Source organism: Colossoma macropomum, unplaced genomic scaffold (genome assembly GCF_904425465.1).
Source record: "Colossoma macropomum unplaced genomic scaffold, Colossoma_macropomum, whole genome shotgun sequence".
Lineage (NCBI taxonomy): Eukaryota > Metazoa > Chordata > Actinopteri > Characiformes > Serrasalmidae > Colossoma > Colossoma macropomum.
Window position 1 is genome coordinate 14,207,518 of NW_023494804.1, and position 27,085 is coordinate 14,234,602.

Consider the following 27,085-nt stretch of genomic DNA (forward strand, 5'->3'; position numbering starts at 1 on the left):
GCGTTGTTCATTTTGGCTGTGCTTCAGCAGAACGCAGACTCCTACCACCATTGTCTCTAATTGACCCCTTTTAAAAGAATCAATCACTGTTTGTCAGGCCTCGGGACCCTTCAGAGAATACACACAAAAGACTGGCGCCAATTATGCCAGGACGGGAAATTAGCACAGCATAGATTTGCATGTTTAGCATCGGAACAAACCGGGAACGGCAAGGGGTATTTAGCTTTAATGCTTTAGCTTCAGCTTTAGCATTAGCTGTATAAAGGTACGTGCCCCTCCTAGGCCATTTGTCCCTGTGAAAGGTGACCAGACTTATTCGAGCAGTCAGCTGACCTATTTCTTTGTTTGTCTGTCTAAAGTAATGAAGCTTTGGACGGGGTGTTTGCAGCTTCTCGTCTGGGAGCCTTAACAGGACTTGTCTAGCCTCGTGCTTGGGCATCGTATGAGGCTTGCTTTTTTTTCTTCCAACAATCAGATCGAGAATGGAACATCAGTTATGATTTAGAGTAAGCATATGGAAATGCAGCACATTTTCATTGTTTCTTAGCGTGGAGGTCGGTGGCCTGATAAAGCTTCTGATAAGCTCTATTATGCTAGGTTTGTTAAACGTACAGGGAATTTTTTCTTGAGTGCATGTGTGTCACATATGTGCAAGAGTATTAACTGAGGTTCAATATGAAACATTATTATTCAGTGGTAGCTTTTGCAGTGTAGATTGACATTCTAAGGTAGACATTCAAATGTAAACTGCTGTTTTATTAGAACAAGTTGTTGCTATGGAAGAAAATATTGTTAATAAATAAGACACTTCATCTGTTCATGGTTGTTTCTTGTCACATTCAAGTTACTATGAGTAGCTATTTGATCATTGTGATTTAGTCACTACTTTTTAAAAATTATATAAATTTAATTGTAAATTCGGTTTTAATTCTCTACAGCAGGGGTTTCCAATCCTGGTCCTGGAGATATAACACTGTGGAGAGTTAAATGCCTAGTTCTAATATCCAGACACTCCTAGATTGCCTTCATTATCTGGATCAGATGTGTTAGATTAGGGTTGAAGCTAGATTCTGCAGCGTGGTAGATCTTCAGGACAAGGATTGCCCACCTCTGCTCTACAGCTTTCTCAATCATTATGGAATCATCTACAGCTCTATTCATCATCAAAAAATTTCTTCCTACCTTTTGTGTTTAAACCTATGGAATATTAGTCCCACGGGTCCAGAAGTGTTCTCATAACAAGAAAACACGTTTCTTTTATTTTTTTTTTTTTGCTTAACTGGTGGTTTTTGGGGGGGGATTTCAGCCATGTTAACTGACTTTATATCCGTGGGTTAACAACAGGCTTGTCAGTGTTGAAGAGCACACTATCACCCCAACTAACAATAATAATAATAATAATAATAATAATAATAATACTAATCTTTATTTATAGAACACTTTTCATACTGGTGGCAAATCCCACCCTAATAAGTCTATGGTCTCACCCACTTTTAGCTTAAAATTTTGCACTGTTGTCCCCAGACATTCTCATGACCATATCATGCATTTCCTTGTAAGGCTAATATATACACATATCCTAATAGAATCCTCTTATGAATGTATCCATAACACAATTAGTTTTATATTATTGAAAACATTTATTCCAAATTTTCCAAGGGTAATGTAGATATGGTAGATATAATTATTAGAGGTATAAAACGTATGAATGTGCAAAGACGAAGAAGACCTTGTATTGCAATGTGATCTGGACAATTACACAGTATTACTGATGCATTTGAGGGTCGTTTATTGCAGGAAGAACAGTTCTGAAGGAAGAGGTTCTCTTGCCTGCGCATGATTAGAACCTACATGATTTTCCTCTTACTTCAAATGTAGCTGATCAGCTGAGACATGTTTGGTGTCTTCAGAGTTTGCTTCTTTAGTTTTGCGCTGGAGCTACAAGGCTAATAAGTAGTGAAAGGTAATGTACAACAATTAGCCCTATGCAAAATCATCACATACTTGCCTCAAACCACGTCAAGTTGACAATTATACTTGCTTACATAGTTGAATGATATACAATTAAGTGTGAAGCTAACATATATAATATTCTGTTGTGTTAGCATTATGCTAACTGCACTGTGGGAAGACCATAGTGTGGGGTGGAGAAAGTTCTCCACCACCACTCCTCCCTCTCTCTGTTTCTCTCTCTCTCTCTCTCATCATACCAGTGTGTTTAACCACGCCTCTCCTCTGCTCCGTTCCCCAGGTGCCTTGTGGATGTGCATCGTGCTGAATCCTCACTGCAAGGCCGAGCAGAAGGCTGCCTGGCTCCGGCAGCTCAAGAAGTGGAACGGCGTGGACGTGTGCCCCTGGGAGGACGGTAACCACGGCAACGAGCTGCCCAATTTAACCAACGCTTTGCCTCAGGGTGCACACGGCAACCAAGGTGAGTCTGAATGTGTTTGGGGTGGTGGAGGGGGGAGTCGCTCTTTTAATCAACTGTGCCACCCTGCAGCCTCCCAGCTCCCCTTTTTATTGGGCTTTGTGCAACTAATGGAATGGACCTAATGACATCTCCACTCACGACCCTTCTCCTCTCCGGCCTTCGTCCTTACTTTGCAAATCATAACTCTGGGCAGAATTGATGGAAGAGGCTCTGTTGAAAGTATTTGATCAGCTGGTGCTTCTATATGGGCTGAGAATTTTTTATTGGGTATTTTGCTATAAATATTCAGTGCTACTGTGCTGTAATTACAGACAAATGATGTTTCGACGGCAGTGCTTTTCTAAAGGGTTTTTTGAATGGTTCCTATGCCGGGGGTATAGATATAGTGACATGAATGGTATTACAGGGCGCTGTTACTCTGTTTAGGATATTTTTGTCAACCAGCTGTGGTTAGTGGTTTGTATTATTTTGACCAAAATAATCATTTTTTTTACATTACATGAAAAACTTGATTCATCAGAACACCGACAGAAACACTCATCTCGAACTGTGGTTAGTCAAGATCTTGACAGACCATAGTAAAAAAAAAATGTGATTGGTTATAGGCTCGTTTGCGTTCAGCCTTCTGCAGTATCAGCATTGTGGGAGCCAGTATTGTCATTTATATATTTGTATAACTTATGTAAAACTAGTACGATGGCAGATAAATGTCTGTAAAAGTTGCTATTGTATATAATAGAGTATTTCAGTCTGTATTGTATCTGTAGTTGTTATGGTATATAAAATAATGAATTATTAATCTTAAACATGATTTCAAACTTTTAAACAGTAGTATATCATTACCATTTATTTGATTTATAAAACCATATTGCTCATTAATTAATTGATTAATCAGACTGTACTGCTTTTTTGCTGTTTTCGTCTCACTTTTCCCGGTCCTAATCACTCCAAAATCTGTCTGTTCGATAAACATTTTCTTCTTTTATGGTGCAAAACAATAGAAGTCATACTGCCCCCATTGCTTCTTGTAGTGTACTGCAATCTGTCAGGTTATATGAACATTACTGAGCATTCTAGAGCACTTTTGCTTTTACGCAATCAGCACATTTTGCTTTTTTCCATAGACAGGCTTTTGTTGGCTGATTAGCCCTATTGAGAACAACCATGGCATTCCATTTACACTCATCCCTCTGCTCTCCTCCCTTCTCCCCCTTTCTCAGATTCAGGCACCCGGCCACACCGGACAGTGTTCACGCGGGCCATCGAGGCGTGCGATCTCCACTGGCAGGACAGCCACTTGCAGCACATTATCAGCGACGACCTCTATACCAACTACTGTTACCATGACAACACTGAAAATTCGCTCTTTGACTCCCGCGGTTGGCCCTTGTGGCACGGTAAGTGGCTCGAGTAGGGAAAAAAAGACATCTGTGCTGACTTGCTCCTTTGTCTGCTGTTTTCTATAGCATCAACAAAAAAAGAGGACAAGTTAAGGTAAAATAGGAGAAGTGAATTGTGTTTTTCAGGCCCTGTAAGACAAAAAGCAGAAAAGGAACAAAAAAGAAAATTTATTTATTAATCCCTCACCAACGCAGATGACTTTTCTGAGCAATGAAGGTTGTGCTTTCTGGTTGTATTTGAGGATGTGGAACATTTTAATTGAAGTTTGTTGAAAGTTTTGCTTTTGTGCCTGTACAGAGCACGTCCCAACAGCCTGCGCCAGGGTGGATGCACTGAGGTCCCACGGTTACCCGCGGGAGGCACTGCGACTGGCCATCGCCATTGTTAACACCCTGCGCCGGCAGCAGCAGAAGCAGCTGGAGCTCTTCCGGAACCACAAGAAAGGTGAGTCGACACGTGCTGTGATTCATCGATTCATCGCTAGCATTGCTTACAGCAGTAGTTTCATTTCAGTGATTTTCCCCCAAATACCCCAAATGTAGGCAGTCAGCCAGGTATGTTTGGCATCTAAGGATTACTCCTTCAGAATTACTAGGCTCATAAGTGATGGAAGCCTATATGAATTGAGCAAACTGTACACCTAAATCATCACTTGCTTGTCTCTGTTGCTTCTTGTTTAGTACACTTGCTTATGTGCTTTCTGACACGGTGACATACTGTTTCTATAAAAATTGGCAACAGCTAAAAACAGTAGTAGCAGCCAGCTTGATGCTTGAATTTTGTTTGTACTCTTGTCACACACATTTGATTCAACAAAGCCAGAGGTTTTCAAATCTGAACCTTGAATCCAGTTTTTTAGACCTTTTTTAAACCACTGATGGGTGACACTGGGTGGCCAGTCTGTTGCATCAACAGTCCAGGTAACTACTTGCGATTACAAAATCCAAGACTTGATTAAGGGTCCAGTTTTGAAGACCTCTACGCTAAACTGCGCAGGGCAGACCTGGAATAGAAAACCACTAACATAAAAGTAGGTGAACACTGGTCTTAGCATTGGCCCTGTCATCAGGAGATCGCGAATTTGATCCCTGCAGATCCCACAGCTGTCCATAGCCGGGTGTCCATGAGAGCATATTTGGCCTCGCTCTCTGTGGATGGGTAGGCTGGCCCTCCTTCTCTCCCATCACTCAGCACGATGCTAGCCTAGCCAGTGTGGGCGTCTGTTAGCTGATGTAACAGAATTGGCAGTGTTAAGTGTTCTCCTCCAAGCGTGTTGAGCTGACTACTCACATGAGCAGTTTGAAAAGATGTAATGACTCCAAGGAAGCAAGTGATAGACTTACAGCTTGGTAATATCATGATCTCAGCAGACATGTGCTGAGAAATACCCTCTGATCTCAGCAATGGGTTAGCAGTCATTCTTTTTGATTGTGTGTGTAGATACATATAAACAAGTATGTGTTTGAGTGAATGTGCCTATTTGCAGAACACCATTGCAGACTTAGCCCTTCACTCTGTTCTGAAGCTAAATGTCCACTCATGCCCAGTATGGCTGGGGTCAACTGCATTTAAATGTAAATGACTACCTGTTGTGGGACTAGTGCCCGAGCACGATTCACATTCAAATGAAGCGGCTCGGTGGCCAGCCCTGGGCCTGAATGTAAAGTGCCGTTGCAGTGATTTACACAGGAGCTGCAGAAACGCACACGTTCGCGCCTCTCAGGTGTCTGCAATTCTCCTCTCGTACAAAAGAGAAGTCTGGCAGAAGGTCACATGTGCTAGATATGAAAAATTCTCTCCAGCTGCCCATCCAGAGTGAAGAGCTTAAGTTATGACTTGCGTTTTCACACGCGCACATTCTTTAATGAAGCTTTGACATGTAACATCAGAAGAGTACAGACAGCACTGGACCTGAAAGCACATGAGTCTGTATGCTGCACAATGAAAGAACTCCTGACCCTGTAGTACTCTCTGTTAACAATATCTCTCTCACTCTCTTTTCTCCCTCTCTCTCAATTTTGCTCATGCTCTTTCTCTTTTTTTCTTCTCTCTCTATTTCTCTATCTCTCTTCTGTCCTCTTTCTTTCTCTCTCTCTCTCTCTCTCTCTCTCTCTCTCTCTCTCTCTCTTTCTCTCTTTCTCTCTCTCTCTCTCTCTTAGACCTGCTTCATAAAGGGATGACCTCCATCACTAATCTGGAGGGGTGGGTGGGTCACCCATTGGACCCCATTGGGACCCTCTTCAGCACCCTGATGGAGACGGGGCGGAGCGATGAGGAGAGCTCACAGGGGGGCTTTCTGGACTTCTCAGGTACACACACTCTCTCAGGAACAGCTGATACACAAACACACGTTCACAAGTGTTCACACATTGTGAAACCTATTTGATTGCTGAGACATGAGACTCTAATAATTAATATTCTCTATTAATTATCCAATAACTCTGATAATTCTAATGTGATCTAAACTTTTGAATGACAGTCAAGATTGTCAGCTACTTTATCACAAACCTTGGTCCTGGCTTAAACCTGTAGAAGTTATAATAACAGATTCATGCTTAACTCCCATACTTCTGAGTCATTCCACTGTAGTATTTATTTATAAGGGTTTTATAGTGGAGGACTGTAGTCTGCGCTCTCAGTCAGTGACACCCCTCCAATTAACCCTCATGTATTTCAGTTCAGTGCACATTCAGACACTGCTGCGTGTGAGTGACCCACACTGAAGAGGCTCTTTTAATCCATGCATAGAAGTTGGTGACTGTATTCTTCCCTCCTACATTTTTAATGCCTTTTAATTTTAATGTTTTTTGTTCTGCATCTCTTATTCATGAGCTTTGATTGGCGAGATGACTGTATCACAATCAGCGTGTGCCCAGGACCATAATTACGCATTATTGCTGCCTTCGGCCTCGCCGACTTCTTGGCTGGCATTGTCCAACGGGTGCAAGCACTCCCTTCCTGTCCTCACTAGGCCCCAGATCAAGATGGGATGGAGCACAAGGCTGTCAAGCTTTACTGGGTTTCCATGGCCTCTGAAGTAAATCTGGGTTTGGTGAAAAGTAGAGATGGGCATGTTAACTGGCTTTAGCATTTGGATAATAGGAATACTATTCAAAAAGCATAAAATGTTAGCTATACCTGATTGTCCAGGTGACTTGGAGCATGTAAATTTCCCCCCATTTTTACCATTATTATTGTTCCATATTAAAACTCAGAAGACTCATGTAAGTTAGTAAATAAAATGAGTACATTTGTGTTGTAGATATTGCAGCTCCTGGTTCCTATCAGCACCTCTGTAAAGAGATCGGAGTTGGTCAGTTTCTTCACAGTTGGTGACTGTACAAACTACAGATGCATCATCAGAATACCTAATACAGTAAACATGTACAGAGATATCTATGTATAATAACCACACACCTCCATAGTGGAAAGCTTGTATACCACCCCATCTCTGTGTGTCTGCTGGACTAGTAAAGGCTTTACAGCCAGACTGTTCTACACTTTATCTAGCTGTTCAGCCTGAGGCATTGTTTGGTTAATGTTCTGTCTTTTTGCGCCTGGCTTTGAAGTGGAAGCTTGGTTTATTAGTTGTATGGAGGGGGGAGGAAGTGTTAAAGGTGTGTGTGTGTGTGTGTGTGTATGTGTGTGTGTGTGACGCCTGGGTGCCTTGTTCGTGATTAGCATGTTAAACCCTCCCGGGGTCAGCCGCCCGAGTCCAAAGAGGCATCATTAAAACATTATGATCCTGCTTGCAATTATCCCCAAATGAGTTGGCATTGGTGGTAATGAATAATCTAGAACCTTGTGTCTGAGAGCGCTTTATTCTCGCAGTAAAGATAACGGTAATATGACCACAGGATCCGGACGAACAGGAACAGGCTTAAAATGTTGGTCCAAACCAAATTTAGCTCGAGATCTGCCCAAGTTGGACCTGACCTGATCAGCTGCACCAAATTTTGAACCCTGAACAACACAATGTTCCTAATACAAGCTGCTCAGTCATGTCAGCGGCAATATTAAAGTAAACTTGAAATCAGTTTTTTTTTTCTTAAACAATCATGAAGTACAAGCTGTTCATTTATCTGGAGACATTTCTGAGGAGATTAGATATTAGATAATCCACTTGCATAATGAGGGGGAAAGTCAAAGGAAAATAAGTGGAGAAATAAAACAGGAGTTTTCAAAACTTGAGTGCAAAAAAATTATTTAAAGATACAGAGAAAACGGGACTCCTAACAACTGTGCCTGGTAGACCCCCAAAACTGGCACCATTAGATAAACAGTACTGAAAGCATTTATCTTTGAGAGTGAGAGGAGAAAATAAAACCTTACATCTGAAGCCCACAAGTGATCCATCCCCTTTGGATTAATGTCTTTCTGTTACATCACTTCAGGTGTCTATTACACACATTTTAATTATCACCCACCATAACTCTTGAATTTTTTGTACAATTTTTGATCACTTATTATCAAAATGTAATAACTTCTGCTCATCTCTAAAACATCATCCAATAATATGTCTCTCCTCTACCTCCCACCACCCCCACCTGTCATCAAGCAAAAAACACTCCACTAATTCCACGTTTCACTTACTTTACAGAGGGAAAATGCATTATGAAATCAGATTCACTTCTTTACTTATAGCAACAGTTGTCAGTTCATAATAAAATTAAATAAAATAAAAGCAATTTTTTAGCTGTACAAAATTAATTTTCCATGTTAACAGATTTATTCATCAGTTTACATCTTCAAACAACTCTCTCCAAAGTTTTTAGTCTGGATAAACTGTACGTAAAGTGTTGTAATCATGCCCGCTGGAGCTCAGAGCTGTGAGAGGAGCCCATGCTGATCTGATGATGTGTGTGTTTGGTACTGGGTGAATGTGGGGTAGTTTAAGAAGGATTTGCTCTCTCATCCTGCTCTTCTGCTGCGGAGCTGATCCTAGCGGAGGGCTCTCAGGTGATTCATGCCTAATTTCAGTGCCAGCCTGAAGCCTCTGCTCTCATTTGCCAGTCATGACAGTAGTGAAGTGGCGGAGTCTCCATGGAGCCCGCGAGGCCGGCCTTTCACAGCCAATTAAAAGAGTGGATTTGGTGCTGAACTGGCAAAGACGTTCTGAGAGAGGCTCAGGGTAACGCTGGAGTTGACGGCCATGTAGCTGAAGAGCAGTGGAGGGTGAAGAGCTGCAGCTTAGCATCTTTCTCTCTTTCTCTCTTACTCTCTCTTACCTTTTGCACATTCTCGCTTTCTGTCTTCTTTTTTTGGCTCTCTCTCCTTTTTTGTCTTTTACTTTTTTTTCCCTTCTCCCCCTTTCTCTTTTTTCTTTCTCTCTGTCACTCACCTTCTGGGTCTCTTGCTTTCTCACTCTCCTCTTCCTTTCTTGCCTCTTTTTGGCTTACTTGCTCTTTATCTCTTCATTCCCTCTCTCTCTTCTTTTTTCTTTCTTTTACGTTCTTACTTTCTTTTCCTATCACCCTCCTGCTTGCTGTCTTGCTCTGTCTCTTTCATCTCTCTCTTTAATCTCTCTCACCTACCAACCTTACTCATTTTTCTCTTTTCTCCCTCTCCTTTTTCCTCTTTCTGTCTTGCTTTCTTTCACTGCCTCTCTCCTGCTTACTCTCACTTTCTTTCTGCTTGCTTTCTTTTTGTCTCTTTCTCTTACTTTCTTTTCCTTCATCCTATTTGCTGTCTCTCGCACTCTCTCATGCTGTCTTGTGTTCTCACACTCTTTCTCCTCTCACTCTCTTTCTCTTCTTGTTTCTTTCACTTTCTTTTCTTACTTCTCTCCTGCTTGCTTGTTCTCTTCCTCTTTCTCTGTCTCTGCTCATTCTCTCTCTCTCTCTCTCTCTCTCTCTCTCTCTCTCTCTCTCTCTCTCTCTCTACCTGTCTCCCCCCATGAGCCCATTTAAAACACCCTCCCAGCATTTCAGATACTTTTCTCCAGCTGTTCTTGTTATTTTGTAACCTGTGCGCTGCCCAGCCTGCCCGGCTCCAGTGTATTTGCAAGTCCAGTGGATTGCTTCCTTTCGCTCAGAGGGGTAATTGAGCGTGCCTTGCCCAGTGGCCTGGCAGAGAGGAGAGCTGCTTCATTAGGGAAAGCTCCATCCTCTCCAGTGCCTCATTACCATGCGTCCACGCCGGGCACCAGCTCCTGCGAGGCAGGTTTCAGCATGGAGGTGAACTGGTGATGGAACACTCACATTTTACGAATGATTGTAGAACAACTGTTAATTACTGAAGTTGCACCTCCAAAAAGTGAGCATCATAAGAAACTGTGGCTTATGCTTTTGTTAGGTAGCTGTTTGCAACCAGTGATGCTCAGCTGTTTAAGCCAGTCTTTCTAAAACACATGCAATGAACCAACATACATTACATAATTGACATTGAATATTATTAGACCATTAATCTGACTCTTAAACGTAATACAGAAAATGTTATACTTACTCATAAAGCAAAGTAACTGCCGTCTTTAACTTTATTAGTGTCTTCCTGTAGTGATTGATCAGTTTCCCAGCTCTATGGTGGATTTCTGACCCACTTCTTCATACAGAGCTGTTTGAACTCTGCAGTAGGCCTCTGTGAGTGCTTTGAAGTTTGCTTGTTTCAGGTCCTGCCACATCATCTCAATGGAGTTTAGGTCCTGATGGGGCAAACTGAAAACATTCCAGTTTCTTCTCCCACCTATATGCTTGAATTATGATGTGTCCTTGTTGTAAAGTGCTATATTTAGTTTATGCCAGACATAACAGACTTGGTCTCCTGGAAGTCTTGGTTTGATCTGTTTGTATACAGTGCCTTTGAAACTATTCATCCCTCTTGATAGTTTTCTGGATTATACAAATGATACTTGCACACAGTGTGTGCAATATGACAATATTTATTGTTATCATGATGAATTACATCTTAATTTGTCACATTGTGCTTTTTTTGAGCATATCATGAATATCAGTACTTTGAGAGCACTGACCAATTGCATGGTTACAATCAGTGCTCCACAGTACTTTTTTATTATTTAAAGTTTTTGATAGTATTTTTAAGGGGACACTACTGGCTCTTTTTTGCCTTTTATACATATCAGAGAAAATAAATATTGTGACATATTGTGTAATGTGAAATTTTCTTTAAATATTATGTTTTAGCCATATTGCCCACCAGTCCTTGCACACAATTTTCCAGTGGCTATTCTTCTTGTGGAATAATATGCTAAAAAACAGGTTTGAAGGCACAATCAGCAGTCTCTCTAGTAGTTAAATGTCAGCTATAGATGCTTATACATATTTCAGTTATTCATTTGCTTTAAAAATATCAGTGGACAATATTTATTTTGGCTTTGAAAATTTAGTGTTCAAGTATAGTTTCTGATAGAAAATACTGATAGGAAAAATGTGCATTTTAAATTCAGACATTGTTGATAACTTTTGCACTGTTTACCATAAATAGCATCGATCAGTTTGCAGTATGAGGTCAGCGCTTTTACTCCAGTTAATGCTTATATTAACATCCTGACTTCTCCCCCCCTCAGGCACGATGAGCTCCAGTAAGCATGCGGATCTGCACCTGTTTCCCTCGGCGCGGCGCTTTCTGGAGGAGGGCGAGTCCTACCTGGCCCTGGCGGTGGAGACGGCTCTGATGGGGTTGGGTCAGCAGAGGATCATGCCTGACGGCCTGTACGCCCAGGAGAAGGTCTGCCGCAACGAGGAGCACCTCATCGCCAAGCTGCAGGAGGTGGAGCTGGACGACTCGCTCATCAAAATCTTCCGCAAGCAAGCTGTCTTCCTGCTAGAGGGTGAGTTTGATGTTGCCACTAGAGGTTTGCTTAGTGTTGAACGAGAACATGTGTAGTGCAAGGGAGATTTACCTGAAGGGTAGTCATCATTCTGTTTTTTCATTTTACATACATTTAACATACTGTTCATGAGTTTTGAAGAACAAGGTAGATGCAACACTGAAAAAAACATTAGTGGATATTTCACATGTTTAATCCCCAGTAATGCCACAGCAATGTGTGGCCAGGAGTCCAAGAGAGCATAATTGGCCTCTGTCTCTGATGTGGTGGCGCTTCACGTGTCTTGGAGGAAGCATGCGCTAGCCTTCACCCTCACAGCATGTCATGGGGAGAGCTAGCTGGCTAGTCAAATTACATGGAGAGAAAAGCTCAAAAAAGGTTTTGTAACGGTTAGCAAAATGAAAGCTTCCATTTAAAGCAACAGTTCAGTTAACATTCACACATTTCCCCTCATTTTACAGAATCTGTAAAAGGCAAGTGTGTGATGATTTCGCTGTGCAGTTTGCTTGCTAATTGGGGTATATGCTTCCGTTACTTGTTAGCTAATTAGCTCCGTCGCTCAAGTATCAAAACTAAAAAGCAAACCATTGTCCTTGCTGATCATCTGTCTTTGGGATGAAGAGGAAAATTGTGCAAATTTGATTTTTTGCTGAACTATCATTTTAAGGAGGTAAAGGGTTACGTGGCCAAGCTTTTTGGTCCACAAGAAAATCCTTAGCTAGCCTTATTTGCTCAGTATTGTAGTTCCAATAGGAATGTTAGCATTCCTTTAACATGGCATGATTGAGTGCTTTGTTTTGTAAAACTGCGGGTGAGAGGATGGAATCCTGCGAGGCCTCGGGGGCTCTGGAGCTTTTTCTGAACGGGTAAAAGCACCCTCCTCCTTCATCATTCAAATACCTTTCATATTTCCAAGTCCGACAAGGCTACACGATATTGCCAATTCATTCCACAGAAATGACACTGTTTGTTTATTAAGGAATTGTTTTTTTTCATCTCAGTTCTCAATGATGCACTTGTTCTTTGAGCTGTTCTAAAGCATTGCTAGAGTCGAAAGCGTGCAGGGCTGTTTGCTGAGCTGCTAGCGGGCGTGGAAAGAATGCAAAATGGCTACTGCAGGCCGGCTGGCTCAGAGCACCGCTGGCTTGTTATGAAAGAATGACGGAAACTGATAAAGAGGCCGCTGCGTCCCTCCCTCCTCTTGGCCCACGCCAGGAGCCATCACATGGGCACAGGCAAACAGGAAAACACGCATGAGTGAGGGAGAGGCCCAGAGAGCCAGGGCCCAGGACACGCTGTAATGCACTTACCATGCTCAGCTGTGTGCATGCTTGTATTTTTAGTAGAGTATTTGTGTCTCAGCTTGGTTGCTTGTGTCTGGTATGTCATACACTGTTTCTCTTTTGTATTTTCCATACAGCGTTTATGTGTATCGGGGCGTTATATGTGCAGCCATTATGTCCTATAGTGTGAGTGCCTGTGTGTGTGTGTGTGTATGGGTGCGTTCAGATGTGTGTGCGTGTGTGATGTGGCCTGTGGTTTGAGCCCTCTCAGTCGAAAATAATCTAATGACAGAGCAAGCAAAGCCCTCACATAAGGCTTCTGGCATGGCAGTTTATTTTGTAGGCAAGTGTGAAAAAAGGGCCCTGGTGCACTTGAAAGTGGACGTGTGGTTGCATCTGGTTTGAGGATGAGAAGTGGGGGCCTGTAAAGCGGGCCATAAGCAGAGTAGCGTCAATGCTACACCAACCCCAGAAACGGTACGGTCCATTTAGGGCAGCTTCATGTTTCTGCTCCAAATGGAACAACTGGGAATGCGTTTTCTCTCCCAAAACAAATTTTTGTTGACTTTTTTTTTTTTTTGCTGCCTGTCTGAATCAGATTTGGGGGAAAAGGCAGTGATGTTGTTGGCTGTGTGGTTCTTTTTTTTCCTTAATGAGGAGGTAATGTTGATGTCTTGCACATGTTATACCAGTGAGGTGTGCAAGTTCGTCTGGAGGTAGAACAGGAGACCAGACCCAAATTTTCTCTCACACGCACCTTCTGACACTAGGGATGCACAGATCACAAATTTTTATGGTCGATTTCTTTTCAGTCAAGTAGGGGTGTAACGATTCTGAAACCGTAATTAGTTTTGGTAGCCTTTTTAATGTCAGCATGCAATATCAGTCATCTGGTCTTTAATTGTAGGGAGCTGTATTGGCCAATAACACTGGGTGGTGCAGTCTAAATCAGTTGCAGACCCCAGTATTGGCTGTTACTGTGACAATACTGCACAACATTTTTTGGAATATGACAACCCATGAGACTTGCATTCACGACCGTGTGACTACAGGAAAAACAAAACATGAGACTTTACAATATGAATACAATAGAATCGCAATATAAGTATTTTGTCCGTAATACACTCAACCCACAAATCTGTGACTGTTTAATGCACACTGAATGTGTGTAGTAATTAAATGCAGATGACAGCTTCTATACTTCAGTGGACTATAAAAAGACACTGTGTATGTATGTAAGTGGGTGTGTGTATACTCAACTCAATGCGTCTTTGTGTGTGTTTGTTTTGTCCCCCTACAGGTGGGCCCTACAGTGGTTTGGGGGAAATCATCTACAGAGAGAGTGTTCCAATGCACACGTTTGCCAAGTATCTCTTCACCTCCCTCCTACCTCATGATGCCGAACTGGCATATAAAATTGCACTGAGAGCAATGCGGTGAGTGCCTTCACTAAACACACGCACAGTACTGTTCCTCTTAAATAGGGCCGTCCCTGTCGAATAAATTAGTAAGGTAGTCCAGTGGCAAACCATGGCTAGGAGCTGGGCTTTCAGTGTGGGCCATAAATGTCAAAAAACAAAGGGGAAGAACACCTCTTAAATCAGGGGTGTCAAACTCAACGAGTGAAAGGGCCATGTTAGAAAATCTCAACAAATCTGTGGGCCAGAGAAAAAAAATGTTTTTATAAAATTTTTAATTGACTTTGTGCTGTAACTGTGTTAGAACTGAGGTGTAACCGGTGTCCCATAGACTGTTGTTGGGGTAGGAGAGTTAGAGCACATTACGTTGCAGTGCATGCTGGGGACTGTAGTGCATTGCATTGTGAAACAAGTTAATATTAATAGAAAATGAAAATGTTGTGGGCCGGATAGGACTGTGTCGCGGGCCTGATCTGGCCCACGAGCCTTGTGTTTGAAACATAGGTCTTAGATAATGCTAATTTCTGCTAGCACCTCTATGGAAGGTGCTTCTTGTAGGTCGTTCTATTCTAAAAGCAGTTCACATGAATATTATAGAGTGAAGTTCCACCCATTTGAAATCAAAATATTGATTCCACTGTTAATTCCTAAATGCGTTGGTGTTTAATCTGACCCCTTAGGCTGGCTACTAAAATCTTAACAAACGAGAGCTTGCTTTGCTTTATGTACTTGCCTAGCATGAAGGAAAAAAAAAGATTGATAATTCTCAATCGGGCATTTCAAGAACTTAACCCTTTGTTTCCAACCAAAACATAACAATGAATAAGAATATTACTACAGTAATGTATTTGATGATTTTATATTAAATGAAAAAGAACCAAATATTTCACAGAACCCATTAGGCCTTCTGATTCCCTACTGAAGTAATCTACTGATTTTGACAATTGAGAAATTTTTAAAAAGGACAAACCAAACAATGAAATGGACATAACAATAACAAACCATGTATCTTATTGTAATGCATTTTGCTGCTTGATCACTGCTGATTCACAAAGAAGCTGCATTTTAATCAGGTTTTTAAGGGATTGATCAGTTATGGTCTACTTCTAAAACCTTACGTCCACAACACTTACAGAAAACGGCATGCACTCTCAAACTTTTGTCTACCTCTTATTTTCACTCTGTCCCCACCATGAAGTGTCTGCGTGTGGGTGCAGTGATCTGTCACATTGTTTAATCAAACAGCACCTTCTAAAAAAAAAACTTGCTAAATAATTCATTGCTACTGAAAATTAGTTTTAGAAAAAGTGGGAATAACTATGTGGGGTCAAGTCTAATTTGGGCGCTGTCTCATTTTACACTCCCGTTTGGAAGTGTGTTAGTACGTGTTGGTGTGTGAAAATGCAGCAACACTACATGGACTGATTACATCATCCTGATGTTCATATGCAGTGAAACGATACTTCTTATTAATACTGCTAATAAATATGTGAAGTTTTATAGTGCATAATCATGTTTATGTGGATGTTTGCTGAAGTTTTTGTCTGGTTCCTTCTGTCCTAGCAACAGTACAAGCTGGTGATTAGTGGAGTATTTGCCAGACAAACCACTGAATCAGCCAAAATTTAAATAATTTAGATTTAAGCAAAATCATTCAGAATGGTTTGATGTGAAGTGCTCCATTCTGGAGAAACCTACCCAGTCAGCATTGTACATAGTGATTGTGATAAGAACCAGATGTCTGAAAAGTTTAATGCCTGTTATTACATGAAATGGTTATGAATCTACTGCCTGATGCCTTAGACATTGTTTTACGGTAGTTTTGATATAATGTTTTGATCTAAGATGTACATGCAGGGCGTTGTAAGGCAAAACAGTTCCCAAAATGTATACTTTGTAAGTCAGTAAATTTGTCTACACTGCACCATTTCACATCAAGCCCCTCTGACTAACTTTACATCTCAATAAAGTAATGATGTGGAATTAAAAAAAAAAATAATGATACATAAAATTCCCCTTTCAGCATCAGCTCAGTTGTTACTGCAAATTTGTCAACAGTTACGAGGGGTCGAAGAGACATGAAAAGAAACAATCAACACCATCCTGGTATTATCATAAAGTGCGAACTAAAATGGCTGCTTGCTGCTTTTCCTCGGCTTCCTCATTCCCCGTGGATGTTATTCAGTCACTCGATGTTTTCTCTCTCAAATACACCTCCAATACCAAACCCCAACAATATTGTATTGTGATTGGATTATATTTACCACAGATTTGCAGCGGGGGATGAGTGTGCAAAGTGAATTGAATCAAACAAAGATCCACCTAAATTTAGGTACGGTTGCGGCCCTAGGCTCAGTATCGACTCGCTCTATAAAAAGAACTTGCTGTCCAAATAACAGCTTTCTGTTGAATTGGCTTAGACCTGTGCTGATCTCCAGATACCATGTTTCCTTTTGCAGCCTGGATGGAAATTAGCAGCATACTTTACCATTTGGTGTGATACATCTGTGCTTCTGTGGGTGCAATGCAGATAATCCTGTGTCTGTCTCTGTTCCAAATATACAGCATAATCAAATTTATTAGGATTTATAGCACAATGTACAGGCCTTGCTATATTTTCATACTGTAACCTCTTAGCCCGTGGGACCAGTGTATTTAAAGCCTTACCCTTTTGAGTCTCAGAACTAGGTTTTTTATATGGAGCTGCGCAGTAGCCTGCGACTAATGGCCAATTTACCAAGGAGAGGGCACTATCTGGGCTGCTTCAGTCAAATGTAAACATCCATGCATAAAAAAAGCCTCTGAAAAACATACTCTCATTTTGGACTTGAGAGTTCTCCACACATCCTCTTAACCATGGTCCTAAAGCAACAGAACATATCCAGTTGGATGTGGATCAAGAACAAATTACGCCTATTGCCCTTGTAGCGATATTTGATAAATGCAGCGAGCGTCCGAACAAACGGCCTCCCTGCAGTGGTTCCTTAAAGAGACAGGCCCTTTGTGCGAGAGCCGTGCCCTAGGCCACCTCCAGGCTCGTGTTTTGCCGGGGTTTTAAATCCGCAGTAATAACCGTGGAGAAGGACAGCGTGGTCTTTCAGGGCCGAGGGGCCTGGGCCACTATTTTTCTGGAGCAGGTGAAAAGTTCAGCATTTTCCTCAGACGGTGACAAGAGCCAAGTGTGGAACTCTCCCAATATGGGCACTTGAACCTGATTGGTTCTTTTACTGCCTTGGTTTTGGCTATTTTATAGACAAAAGCATATCTGCTTATTTGATCCACAAAAACATACATGTATGTGAGTAATAATATTCAACATATACAAATGCATAATTTACTTCATTTGTATAAAGTGATGGTAAGTTTACCACTGGTCAATATCATAATTCTGTCTTCGGTCTTCTACATTGCCTAAAAGTTTGAGAACACTTAGCTGTGTGGGGGGGGGGAGAGCATTTTAGAGCGTTATAGCTATAATGTAAATAGCTGCAAATGACTTCATCTTAAAACTAAACTGAAAAGTAACAGAGGAAATCAAAGATTTACTCAAATGTATTTCAGACTTGAGCTCATTAAACCAGTTCTGAAGAGGCTGTTCCCCCACCCTGGCCTTCAGGGCCTCATACCTAAAGAAGTCCAGTGTGTTTACAGGGAAAGAGGATGGGCTTATTAAGTCTAATCAGCCAGCGAGCCAGCTTGGGGAGATGAGTTCTGATATCCTCCCTGGCTACAAAGTTGATGAGACCACTGCATCACCATGCTTGTGTACAGTCACTGCATTATGAGCTTGGTATGAACAAGCAAAGATATCCCTTAGAGGTTTGTACTGTTGACCTAGGACAGTCCCTAAATCATTACTGATGCTGAGAATTATAACCTTCTAGACCTTTCTTTGTTCAAAACCTAGTATGAGGAGCTTTGTGTGAGGAGCTAAATTTTGTGTCTGATAATTTAAGCCACCTCTGTGCGAGTAACTTGATGTTTTTGTTGATTTTGTTTTGTTTTTTTGCTTTAGATTACCAGTGTTGGAATCCACCGCTCCTTCCGGTGACATGTCCCGGCCTCACCATATAGTATCCGTTGTTCCTAACCGCTACCCACGATGGTTCACCCTCAGCCACATCGAGTCCCAACAGTGTGAGCTGGCCTCCACCATGCTCACTGCAGCCAAAGGTTAGATGCCTCCCACACTGTCTGAACACAACTCATTGGCCAGCACACCCATCAATCAAGCCTAAGTTGCAATTACTGTCAGAAGACGACACTTTTCTTAATCGCAGGTTTCCCCACTGAATTTCCGTCTCTGGCTACCTCCGAAACTGAGTTACAAATCCAGATGACAAACAGTGCAATTTGCTTCCCAGTCATTGCAAATGAGAATTTGAAAGGTGGTGTAATTGTAACTTTTGAAATTATTTTGAAAGCTATAAACCTGAAATCTCCTGCAGACCTTGACCCCTCACTGATTAAAATCACCCCAGTGTCTTTGACCTAACTCTTGTGTGTGTCAGTGTGTACACACTGAATAATCAAACCAGCTGCCGTAGCTTGACACTAGTGCTGACTCACTGGGTGATTATGCAGAGGCGTGTGTGTGTCTAGTGTCTTGCTATCTGAACAGCAGGAGGCGCCTCAAACGTCAAAGAAAGTGAAAGAAAAGTGGACATGGTCAGTGGTCATTGCTTACATACAGGATGAAATGACAAGTGATTTGAAATTAAAATCAGAGTGGAATTCAAATAGCCAGGGCCTGTTTGAATTCCACTGTGAATAGATCTTCTTGGAGGCAAAATGTTCTGGAATCCAAGCATTTTCATATCGTCGCTGTTTAGAAAAAAGCGTCTGCATTATATTTCTACATCATTTGAGCACAGCATCTGCTCTTTACATTGTGTGAATATTTCATGATGAATAGATCAATACACGTGCTCCAGAATTGCTTGGAATAAAATCTATTTACATTAACTTACATGAAAAGTAATGTATGAAAAGTACTTACATGAAAAGTAATGTAAGAGGTATGTTCTTACCTTCTCCTGCAAAGTTGCTATTTTTGAGATTCTTGTTTGATTAGTTCAGATTAACCTCAGTTCGGAACAGTTGTTTGGGAAAGGTGCACTGTTGGTGAAATGTTTATGCGATAGGCAGCACGTGCAGTAGCTGAGAAGATTAGGTTGTGTAGCTGAACTGACATGTATCTTGGACTGCATTGTGATCATAGCTACCTGTCTGCTGAATGTAGAAGATCAAGCCACTGATTGAGTGTCCAGGAATTTTACAGAACTGAGGTAGCAACCCTGTGACAGCCCCTCATGATGGCAACAACTGATTCATTGCTGATTTAAAAAATAAAAAATAAAAAAACACTTTATTTAATTATTGATTTCATGCAAACCAATGCAAGACGGTAGTATTCCCCCCCTGGTGGAACACAGTGGAGCTTTTAAACATGTTGGGTGATGTCCTACATTAATACCACATTTATTCTTAACATAGATGAAAGGCTAGAAACACAGTTGTTGAGCTGTGCTATTTTGACGCTCTGTGCAAGGACATCCTCAGACCACAGCGTCAGGGTACAGACATCAGGCAAAACAGATTTGAGACTCAGAAAAAACTTTTTCTCTCAGCTTTCAGTCAGGCTAAGCTAAGTGACTACAGATAATAATATTCAGAGTTAATTTTTTTACTGACAAGTTACACTTTCATGGCAAAAGTAATGATGACAAACTACTACTACTACAGTAATGCCCAATCACATTTCTTACTTTTACCCCTGCCCTTTTTTTTATGAGGGTCACTTTGCCTCTTGGAACTGAGTTACAAGGGGTAGTCTTCTCCTACGAAATGGGACAACCCTCAAATAAAAAAGAACATTACTTTATTAACAGGCCACTAGTCGAGCTCTGTAGGCAGCCCTGCCAGTCTGCAGTGACAGCAGAGGAGGGTAAAGTTCAGCAACTTTGATTTCAGCGTGAAATCTGGTGATGCTGTTGACCTTTTTCTAGGAACTGTTGGTACCACTGACGAATGCTCTGAGCTGTTGGAGGTTCACTGTCAGAAACTCTGTGACCCCTCTTTTAATTGGTATATGATTGGTTCCTAGCGCCTCATGGTTATAAAAATATGGCGCTTTGAAATTGGATGAATCTTTTTTGAATCACCCTGTATATTGAAACAACATTAAAGCTAAGATAACACAATGGTTATCAGATTTTTTAACTGAGAAAATACTTACATTTCTTTGGTCTTTCTTTACTTACATTTACAAATACTTACATTTCTTTGATTTCTATTAGTAGTTGTAGTACAGGTAGTAGTCATATCTCTAAGTACATTTGCTCATGCTTCTGAACACCTCAGGAAGAATCAGCAGATGTGCTTACAAAATTAATAAGAATAATAATTATAGCAACACTTTTTTCCCAGTAATTTCGAGAGTGTCCCTCACTGAAGTGGATAGCATGTGAGATGAAGCTTAATCTTTGTCAAATAAAAAGCAAAGCCATGGAAAACTGAACAGTTTATCTGTGATCAGTTTCCACACAGTTATCTGAATAAGAACATTCTGTTACTGGAACAGGCCTACCTACAATATTTGCAGTAATGGATACTCTCTGTTGGAAAATGCTATCGTTTGGTCCTCCTGCCACAACACGTTGTAATCCTTCCCAACCCTTTCAGTCCTTATTAGCATCCTGGAGAGGTAAACATTTTATTTATGTCCCCTTTTGCTTTTAGGTGATGCTCGAAAGTTGGAAACAGTATTAGAGTCCATCCAGAAGAACATACACTCGTCCTCTCATATCTTTAAACTAGCGCAGGATGCCTTTAAAATAGCCACACTCATGGACAGCCTGCCTGACATCACTCTGCTGAAAGTGTCCCTGGAGCTGGGCCTTCAGGTAAACACTCTCTCTCACTAATCTCAACCGAAGGCTCCTCTGCTTAGTCATGCCATGCCTTTCTTTCTGTGGTGTTTTTCCCCCTGCATTTGTCACTGCCATCATATCGCACTCTCTTTCTCCAAAAGGTTATGCGAATGACGCTTTCAACACTGAACTGGCGAAGACGAGAGATGGTACGATGGTTAGTCACTTGTGCCACAGAAGTGGGTAAGTTAGAGCGTCTTAGTGTCATTTCTTAGTGTCAGTCCTGTTAGCTCTGGACAGATAGCTAAAAACAGAACTAGCAGAATTCCTGAAGCCTGAATTTTGTCTACACTTCGTTCATTTTAACAGGTCAATACAGTATGAGGGAAATGTGTGATGATTTAGCAGTGATTGGGGTGTAAGCTTCTATTACTGGTTAGCTACATTAGCCTTGTAGCTCCTGTGCAAAACAAAAGAAGCATACTTTGGACACCAAACAATTCTTGGCTTGTTTTTTTACTGAAATATTCTTTTAAAAGCTAGTTTTTGATTGGACGACTGCTAATTTCAGTTTGTTGCTCTTGGTCTGGACATGGTGGCTAATTCCTATTCTGGTTCTTTGTAGGAGTCTACGCACTGGACAGCATCATGCAGAGCTGGTTTACCCTCTTCACACCCACAGAGGCCACCAGCATCGTGGCTACCACAGTCATGTCAAACAGCACCATCGTCCGGCTGCACCTGGACTGCCACCAGCAGGAGAACCTGGCCAACAGTGCGCGGACATTGGCGCTGCAGTGTGCAATGAAGGACCCACAGAACTGCGCCCTGTCAGCCCTCACACTCTGCGAGAAGGACCACATCGCCTTCGAGACGGCCTACCAGATCGTGCTGGATGCCGCCACCACGGGCATGAGCTACACGCAGCTGTTCACCATCGCACGCTACATGGAGCACCGTGGCTACCCCATGCGGGCCTACAAACTGGCCACCCTGGCCATGGCCCACCTCAACCTCAGCTACAACCAGGACACGCACCCAGCTATCAACGACGTGCTTTGGGCGTGCGCGCTCAGCCACTCGCTGGGCAAGAACGAGCTGGCCGCCATCATCCCCCTAGTGGTCAAAAGCGTGAAGTGTGCCACCGTGCTGTCGGACATTTTGCGGCGGTGCACGCTGACCACGCCTGGCATGGTGGCACTCCACAGCCGCAGAAACTCTGGGAAGTTGATGTCATTGGACAAAGCCCCGCTAAGACAGCTCCTGGATGCCACAATTGGGGCGTACATCAACACCACACACTCACGGCTAACTCACATCAGCCCGCGCCACTACAGCGAGTTCATCGAGTTTCTGAGCAAAGCCCGAGAGACGTTCCTCATGGCGCACGACGGACACATCCAATTCACACAGTTCATAGACAACCTAAAACAGATATACAAAGGCAAAAAGAAACTGATGATGCTTGTGCGAGAGAGGTTCGGTTAAGCCGTAAATCTCCTTCTTTTCTCCTTTTACTTGAGTCTGCCTTTGTATCCTTTCTAAATTAAAGCAACGAGGAAAAAAAATAGGGGAAAAAAACAGAAAATGAAACAACAAAAAAAACAGTAAGAGCCACACCGGTATTATGTGTATAGACTTATTTAGTTCGCGAAAAAGGAAAAAAAAATTGTCATGTCGTGGAAGTTTTATGTGTTTCCCTTTATTTGTATGGAAGTGCGTGAGAGCGATAAGAGGGGAAAAAAGAAAAAAAAATTATTTTTTTTTGGTTTACACTGAGTATATGTTGTCCAGTGGCAAAAGCCCACATAGCACTCCAGATATCTCTGTCAACATTCACAGCCTCAAAGAGAAGAAAAATGGCTTTAAACCAAACAGAGCACCTCCATCCTAAGTGACAAGTACCTCGTATGGCTCCAGCTTTACTCCTTCCTAATCCATTCACACATTATCAGTGTACTAAAGAAGTGTTGGATACGAAGAAAAACAACTAAAAACCAGTTTGGGACATGTAGTAATTTTTTTTTCTTTTTCCTTTCTCTTCTGTTTGTACCAGGCTAATCACGTGGCTTTGCAGTGCTGTTCATCCAGAAGCATGTCACATATTACACAGATGCTCACAGATACACCTAGAAAAAAAAAACCCGTTGTGCTTGCGCTTGTGGAAACTTTAGCGACTGTCGACATACATTCTCAGGGATTTCTCAAGAAAAAAAAGGAAAAAAAAAAAAGAAAATGATCATGAAAAAAAGAATGAGAGCATTTTATTGTACTGTATATATGATAGTATATGTCTGAATATTGAAAAAAATGTATACGTTAACTAATTTATAAAAGAATATTCTATGTAATGCAAAATACTTGAAGCTGCAGTACCTTGGTTTAAAAAAAAAAACATATCAGAGGGACTAAAAGTGCGCCTTGCTTCAGGGGGCTGGAATTGGACAGTGGACTTTTGTACGCTGGGTACCTATGCAGAGTCACCTTATCCGACTGCATGATCCAACTGCTATATTGGGGTAAAAAAAAAAAAATACACGAACGGGGGTTTGTGTTTTGTACGTATATACAAAATGTATGTATCCAGTGTACACCCAACTGTACAGGGCACCAGTGAATATAGAGCAGCGGAAAAAACAGTAGTATCCAGTTGCCGCCCTACAGACCAAACCATCGGCTAGCAAAGCCTCAGTTTGGCCAGAAAAAGACCCAGCTGGTGTGAATTTTAGCCAATTAGCTATTTAACTAAAGTGTTGGTGAGGTATCTCATTAACATTGGGTAAAATGGATAAGGTTAGGGCTATGGTTAGTTACTTACCCAACTATGTTAGCTACAAAATGAAAGGCTAAGGTTAGCGACACTCTCCCCACCACGTTAGCTAGCTAGCTAACACAGAGAAAGGGTGATTTTAAGTTATTCAACTTTATAACTGTGTTCCTGGAGCAAACCTAATCTGAAATACTCTATTAGTGCTAACATACTTTTACCTAACAGTGTTGTGAACTACCTCACCAGCACTTTAGCTAGGTAGCTAACTCTGGTGTTGATTAAAGTGTTGGTGAGGTAATTCACATTAATGCTGAGTAAAATGGATAAGATTAGGGCTATGGTTAGTTACTTCCCTAACCAGGTTAGCTACTGTAAATTCTTTCCTCAAAATGAAAGGTTTAGGATGAAAAGCTAAGGTTAGCGACACTCTCCCAACCACACTAGCTAGCTAGCTAACACAGAAAGAGTGATTTTAAGTTATTCAGCTTTATGTAACTGTGTTCCTGGAGCAAACCTCCTCTGAAATAGTTTTTAGTGCCAACATACTTTTACCTAACTGTGTTGTGAACTACCTCACCAGCACTTCAGCTAGCTAGCTAACTCTGGGGTTGATTAAAGTGATGGTGAGGTAATTCACATTAACACAGTAAAATAGGTACTGTTATGGCTATGGTTAGTTACTTCCTTCACTTAGCTGCTGTAAATTGTTCCCTCAAAATGAAAGGTTTAGGATAAAAGATAAGGGTAGCCACACTCTCCCAACCATGTTAGCAAGCTAGCCATAGAAAGTGGCTAGCTTACTACGGAGTACCTTCTCTGAAACAGTTTATTAGCATTAACAAATGTTTGCCAGCACTTCACCTTGCTAGCTACCTTGAGTAGCTCGCTAGCTAATGGGCTAATTTCTACCCAAGCCGAGCATTTGCCCAGCCAGGGGCTTCGTCTGCAGGGCAGCAGCTAGATGTCACTCCGAAAAACCAGAGCAGCAAGCCTTAGCATTAAGAGATAGGGGAATGCAACAAATCGCAGGCCCGTGTGCCTCAAAAGCGCCTAGAAATGTAGATTCAAGCAGAAACCGAAACTTTTAGTAAATTAACGTTCCGAGCAAACACACACACTCGCGTGCGCAGTAATATCGGCCTGACCACATTCACGTCTCTTTCCACGACGATTGAGTCACGAAGAAGCTCCATTTGTATTTGTTTTTTATGCACAATAACACACGCCTATTCTGCTGACATCTTGACTTTGTGCAGGACAGAAAGTTGCTGTGTAGGTCTGACTGTTCGACATTTTTTTAACGCTTTCCTTTTTTTACGTTTTTTTTTTTTAATTATTATTTTGATTTCGTTCCTCTAGAATTCCTCAAACAAGAACAGCCTTCTTTCTTGCCTTGTCTTAACGCTTTAAAATAACCAAACTGGAGTTCTAACTTACCAAACCTTGTTCATTAAAATGAAAGCCAACCAACTTTGGTTACAACTTTTAGTGTCTTTTTTTTTATTTCTAGCTGATGGTTCTGTACCTTGTGCTTTAAAAAGCAGTTTTCCTATGTTTTTTGGTGCAAAGCGTTGTCGAGTGTCTCCTGTTCCCTTCCTTAGAGGTATGTCTGTAGCTCTTTTTTTGTTTGTTTGTTTAGAAACAGAAATACCATGTTCTCCATTTTATTTATTATAAAAGGTAAACGATTGTACTTCATCACCCGTGTCAACATGCTCATGAAGTTGAATTTAAGATTTGATACACCGATATCAATTTATTTATGTAACTAAATCACTGTTTTATAAACTTGTTAATGATTCAACATTTTTTTTTGTTTTAATTAAAATTAGTTTTTTGAGAGGAACATTTGCTCTGAGGGTGTTTGTTTCCATAACCATTTGAAAAACATTTATGCTGTCAGAAAAATGTCCCCCACATTACAATGTAAATGTAAAACCCTCAAAGATACCATATGGTCCTTAAGGTCTGGTTGTTTACCTTCACTGAGGTTTAAAGGTACACTGCATTCACTCTTCCAGGGCACAGTTGCATAATTATAACAATAAATTTTATTTTCCTATTTAAAACAAAGTCTAGAGTCCAGACAGAGTCAGAGGTCCTACACGGGCGAGAAATTGAAGCCCGATTTGCTGATGGTACATAGCAGAGAACAGCGTCACCATCTGATCAGCTGTGCTAAAGTTCTTCTCGCTACTGCTGCTACTGCAGAAATGCCTCACACACATCAGATGAGCTTAACACACTCAAGGGGAAAGATCTGTTCACCATCCATGGTGTGAATGCGACTGATATACTGTTAAACTTCATCCACGGTTTTCTTCAGGTGCGTGTTCACCCACTGCTCAAACTCCAGAGCTATACCGATTTTATATAGCGCAGAGAGAGAGACTGAGAGAGTGTGGAACAGAAAATGAGTGTGTGAAATTTACATCAAAGTAATCTTTTAAAAACATGTGCCACATAAAAAGTCACTCATTAGAAAACAGAACTCAAGTAATGTGAAAAAAATTGCAGAAATACCAGATATATTTGCCCTTTTGTCCATTTTTTTCTTTTCTCCTTCTTTCTTTTTCCTTTTTTATTTCCTTAATTTTCATTTTCTTCTTTTCCCTTCACTTCCCTTTTCATTTTTCCTTGCTTCTTTTTCTTTCTCCCTTTGTTCATCCCTCCTTTTTCCTTTACTTTCCTTCCTTTTTATTTCTCTGTCCTTCATGCTTTCTTCCTTTCTTGCATCCCTTCCTTTTATTTCTGATCTGTTCATCTTCCGTTCTTTCTTTCTGTTTTTCTTTCATCCCTTCCTTTTCCTTCACTTCCCATTTGATTGATTTCTTCTTTGCTTCTTTTTTCTTTCTTCCTTTTGCTCATCTTTTTCCTTTTCTGTTTGTCTTTTTCTTTCTTTGTTTCTTTCTTTCTTTCACTTCCCCTTTTATTTCTTATTTGTTTCTTTTTGCTTTCTTCCTTTCGCTCATCCTCCTTTCCTTCTTTCTTTGTTTTTCTTTCTCTTTTTTCTTCATTCTTTCTTCCTTTTTCATCCCTTCTTTTTCAATCACTTCCCTTTTATTTCTTCATTGCGTCTTTTTCTTTCTTCCTTTCTTTCCTCCCTTTTGTTTTACTCTAATTT

The 27,085-nt window shown here is 41.2% G+C and overlaps 1 protein-coding gene across 2 annotated transcripts in view; it reads left to right on the top strand.

Annotated features, from left to right (window-relative positions):
- Positions 1-25,287, top strand: part of zswim6 (zinc finger, SWIM-type containing 6) — a 75,200-nt gene extending 49,913 nt beyond the window's left edge. For both annotated transcript variants that reach the window (XM_036594259.1, XM_036594260.1), the window contains exons 5-14: positions 2,252-2,431; positions 3,652-3,828; positions 4,130-4,276; positions 5,992-6,141; positions 11,355-11,618; positions 14,202-14,337; positions 18,335-18,492; positions 21,061-21,224; positions 21,353-21,434; positions 21,817-25,287. In XM_036594259.1, the coding sequence (XP_036450152.1) occupies positions 2,252-2,431; positions 3,652-3,828; positions 4,130-4,276; positions 5,992-6,141; positions 11,355-11,618; positions 14,202-14,337; positions 18,335-18,492; positions 21,061-21,224; positions 21,353-21,434; positions 21,817-22,679 (2,321 nt within the window). In that variant the 3' untranslated portion in view covers positions 22,680-25,287. The remainder of the gene's footprint in view (positions 1-2,251; positions 2,432-3,651; positions 3,829-4,129; positions 4,277-5,991; positions 6,142-11,354; positions 11,619-14,201; positions 14,338-18,334; positions 18,493-21,060; positions 21,225-21,352; positions 21,435-21,816) is intronic.
- Positions 25,288-27,085: the final 1,798 nt, after the last annotated feature.